The 4,082-nt window shown below is 39.3% G+C and overlaps 1 protein-coding gene across 1 annotated transcript in view; it reads right to left on the bottom strand.

The window, feature by feature from the left end:
• Positions 1–200: 200 nt before the first annotated feature.
• Positions 201–4,082, bottom strand: part of LOC310775815 (uromodulin-like) — a gene marked incomplete at its 5' end in the record, with an annotated part of 10,733 nt that continues 6,851 nt past the window's right edge. Inside the window, 2 exons of the mRNA XM_083635944.1 lie at positions 201–1,479; positions 1,894–1,969. Coding sequence (XP_083492070.1) covers positions 1,460–1,479; positions 1,894–1,969 — 96 coding nt within the window. The 3' untranslated portion in view covers positions 201–1,459. The remainder of the gene's footprint in view (positions 1,480–1,893; positions 1,970–4,082) is intronic.

Here is a 4,082-nt window from a genome sequence, read left to right as displayed (position 1 = left end):
TATAAATCAAACATCACGTAGTGAATTCCTTTTGATTCCACAAAGGTCCCACAAAAGATACAAAGATGAAAAGGATTGTGGTTTAGAACTAAAATAGAGTTGCTAGTGAGCTAAAACAGATCCAATATACAGTATGATATACAGTATTATACATACATCGTAACAGAAACGACACGACAGGGTGTGATTTGATTGCTTGATTGATTGGTTTTATTTTTTTATTTTGGATATAGAATAACAAAATCCAAGGGATTGACATGTAAAAGTGTAAACACTTATTTCCAACATGGTCCCTGGTCTTATAAAAACAGGACATACAGTAACACATAGCATCATATAAACCAGGGTTTCTCAACTGGTGGGTCGCGACCTTGAGGGGGTCGTAGACACCTGTGGGGGAAAACAAATCTAACAACCAAAATTATGTCTCGACTGTTTTAGAGAAAGAATTCTGTTTTTTTTTTAATTGACCAGGTTAACTTGTTTAAAAAATATATAGGTCTGTAATTCAAGATAAGTCTGCCTTTTCATGACATTGGGTTTCTAGCCCTAGTTGCAATTTCGTTGCACCTTTTTTGTTTATTTCATGATTTTAACAGTGCATGAAGGCATTGTGCATTACTGCACTATTTTTTGTGAAATACATTTGAGTGGTATAAAAAAATCTGAAATTTGGGTCGCAACTTAATGAGTAAGGAAAAATGTGGGTCCTGAGGCTATAGACCAGTTGAAAACCACTGATATAAACAATACAGAACAGTCAAGGGTAAAAAGAACAAGAGATATAAACCAACATAAGTTCAAAAACCATTTCAATGAAAGGCTCAGGCTCACACATTACTCTAGCTTACCCAGCAAGAATGTTTTCAAAAGGTTTCTAAAACCATTCAGAGAATTTGCAGAATTAATTTCATTAGGGATCTTGTTCCACTCCTCCCTCCCATATATAGGAATGTTCTTCTCCCAACTTTTGCTTTTCAGATTGGGTAGTTTCAAGTTTGCTACACTAGCCTTCGTATTCAGGCTATGAGTGTCCCGAACAGACTGAAAGTACTTACTAAAATAATTAGGACAAAGGTCATGTAATATTTTATAGACCATGAGAAGTTTATAACGCTAATGTGCGTTCTTGGACTGAGGTTAAGGATGACCGTCATTAGTTTGTTTTGGGTTTTTTGGAGCCTGTCTTTACTCAGGTCATCCCAGTTTTTTTTTACATTTTCTGTCGTCTTATAATAAATGAATGAATTCATTCATGACAGATGTTAAGAAATACACAATGAATAGATAAAACCCATACACCAGTATTAAAATTGTTGAGGAATTAAACACAATAAAGTCCAGGACTTGTTTCCATTGTGGTCCTCGTACAGGTACAGCAAAGTGTTTATAATATGAATCAAAAGAAAATTAGATCAAAATAATATCAATACAAAGTGGGATGTGATTGTCTGCTGGCTCACTCGAGTGGCTTTTCCCCTAAAGATCCAGAAGAAAGAAAGACAGACAGACAGACAGAAAGACAGACAGACAGACAGACAGACAGACAGACAGACAGACAGACAGACAGACAGACAGACAGACAGACAGACAGACAGAAAGAAAGAAATGTTATGGTTACTACAGACAATACCGAGACATCAACCCTGAACAATAGAGTACCACAGGGATGACGTATTTTTGTAGGCTTTATCCAGAAATTGCCGCCATTTGGTTCTTCAGTGCAAAAGTGAATGGGGTTTTAGAATGGGGATTTCACTTAAATGCATTAACCACATACCTTATTTGATGCATTTAAGTGAAATCCCCATTCTAAAACCCCATTCACTTTTTTGCTGACGAACCCGGACTCATTCCTGTGATTCTCTATAGCAGGCTGTGTTTCATACTCACAGGTGATTGGTCCGATGGTGAGGGGCTTGATGGGTGCAGATGTGGAAACAGAGCGACGCCCCCTTCTGGAGCAAACCTGTGAGGGGGGGGGGGGGGGGGGTGTTAACACAAACCAACCTAGGCCACAAAATAAAACATTGGCATGTTACAATTCTGCAAACCACTGATATGTTCAATATTAACTTTCTGAACCAAATAATATTATATTTATTATATTTCAACAAGTCCTCCAACCACAGGAGTGTTTCCAACATCAATTTGAAAATGTCAGTTAAAAATTGAAAATATCACAGCAATCATTTGATAATGTTGCGCAAATGATAACTTGGGTTATGGTTAGGCACGTTAAACAACTTGGTTAAGCTTAGGGTTTGGGTTAAATAACAACATTAAATGTGACTTGTGGTTGAAATGCAGACTTTGAACATGCTGGGACACGAACCCCCGGTGTAAAAGGCATACGCATATCCACCACCCCGACATTCCACTGTGCCATTGAAACCCACGTTGTGAAGCCCCCCGCAGCATGGGAATTGAACCAGGAACCTACGGCATTGGAGGCGGACGCTCTAGCAAGGAGGCTAAAACCCACGGGCTCTAGCATCAGTCACTAGACCATCCCTTGAGTCTGAGAGGTTTATTCACTGCACAGCACAACCCACTGACTACCGTTACAATAGCGTTATTTACATGATATATCTAGAAATGTTGATATGACGCGTATTGGTTCACAAAGGTTCACGACACTCCATCCATGGATTGCAGAAATGTAACATGTCAACATTTTATTTTATTTTATTTATTAGAGTGTAGTCTGACTCAAACGCAGTAGGCTGCCGGTATAAACTCTGCCATTGTCCATTTCAGGTTCCCCTTCTGCTCCCGGTATCGGCGTGTTTTCAAAGTACGTGTCGCTATGTAGAAAACAACAACCTGCGAGTTAGCAACCTACATGCTTAAAATGGCAAGTTTATGTGTTACCGAATGAATGCGAGTATGCGAGTGGTAGCGAGTAATTTGGTTAAACTCCTAGTATAAAGGCCTGTTAACCAGCTCCGCCAAGGAAACTAGGTCTCTTAGTGGCAGGCCCGTAAGCCAGGGTTTAAGAAATACCGAGAGAAATACAGAGGTCATTTTAACGCGGCGTGGGGGTCCAGGGGGGGCTTTCCCCCCCCCGGTTAGAAAACGTTGTCCATTTTAAAGTAAAATGCTAGGGTAGATCTATAAAGAACTACAGACATCATGTTAGATTAATATCGTTTTACTGTGCTGTTGCTTTACAATGATACAAAAAATAAATGTCTCCCCATATATATATTCTGCATACAGGTCACATGGCAGAATACTGCTCAATTAAATACAATGGCCCATCTACACAAACATCACTTACTGTAAACAAGGTTAACTTTGAAGCAAATTAATATTAGGTTAATCAATGTGAAGTCACAATATTAGTTACATTGTTATTTTATCATTTACTTTGCGTACTGTTCCTTTAACTAGTGAAATGGTGAACAGCCAATCAGAGTGGCGATAGCGCTGCTTGCTAGAGAGAGAGAGAGGAAAAGTAAAGCTGCTTCTTGCGTCAGATGCACTTTGACAAGGAAGAGAGCGTCGCAAATTTAATGTTGGAGAAGAGAAATTAAGACAAAAGAAGCAAGTTTGAGGAACTGTCAACCTTTATTTTTGCCCGTTTTTGGAAGATTTCGTGTTCACCTGCTGTCACCTTACTGGATTCCTGTTTTAGTGTTGAGTTTGAAGAAGGATTTGGCCAGGTTTATTGTGGGGATCGGTTGCTTGGTGTTGGCACACTGAGCTGGGGAAACCAGATGGCGAGCCACCCATAGGAGAGATCGCATTGGACGGACGTCTTCTGCTGCAAGACCACTTCCAAGGATAAGGACTCTTGATTCATCATCTACCTGGATCGCGGTAGGATTAAAACATTCCGTATCGTGCTGCAACACGCAGTGAAGTTCATCGGACTGGTACCCGATTTAAGAGGACTGAGAACACACCTAAGAGTGATATTTGAGTTATTGATCATAACAGATCTGACTATTTTGAGTTTTGATTTTGATACTGTATTCACAGTGGTATTTTATTTTCCAATTTATTTTATGTTGAATGGGTAATGCCAATGGGTTGTATTACTGAAAACTACAACTAAAGTAGACTAAAATAGGCCT

The sequence above is a fragment of the Poromitra crassiceps genome (genome assembly GCF_964638095.1).
Source record: "Poromitra crassiceps genome assembly, chromosome: 4".
Classification (NCBI taxonomy): Eukaryota; Metazoa; Chordata; class Actinopteri; order Beryciformes; family Melamphaidae; genus Poromitra; species Poromitra crassiceps.
Note: the sequence above shows the minus strand (reverse complement) of the source record. Positions and strands in the feature narration are given on the sequence as shown.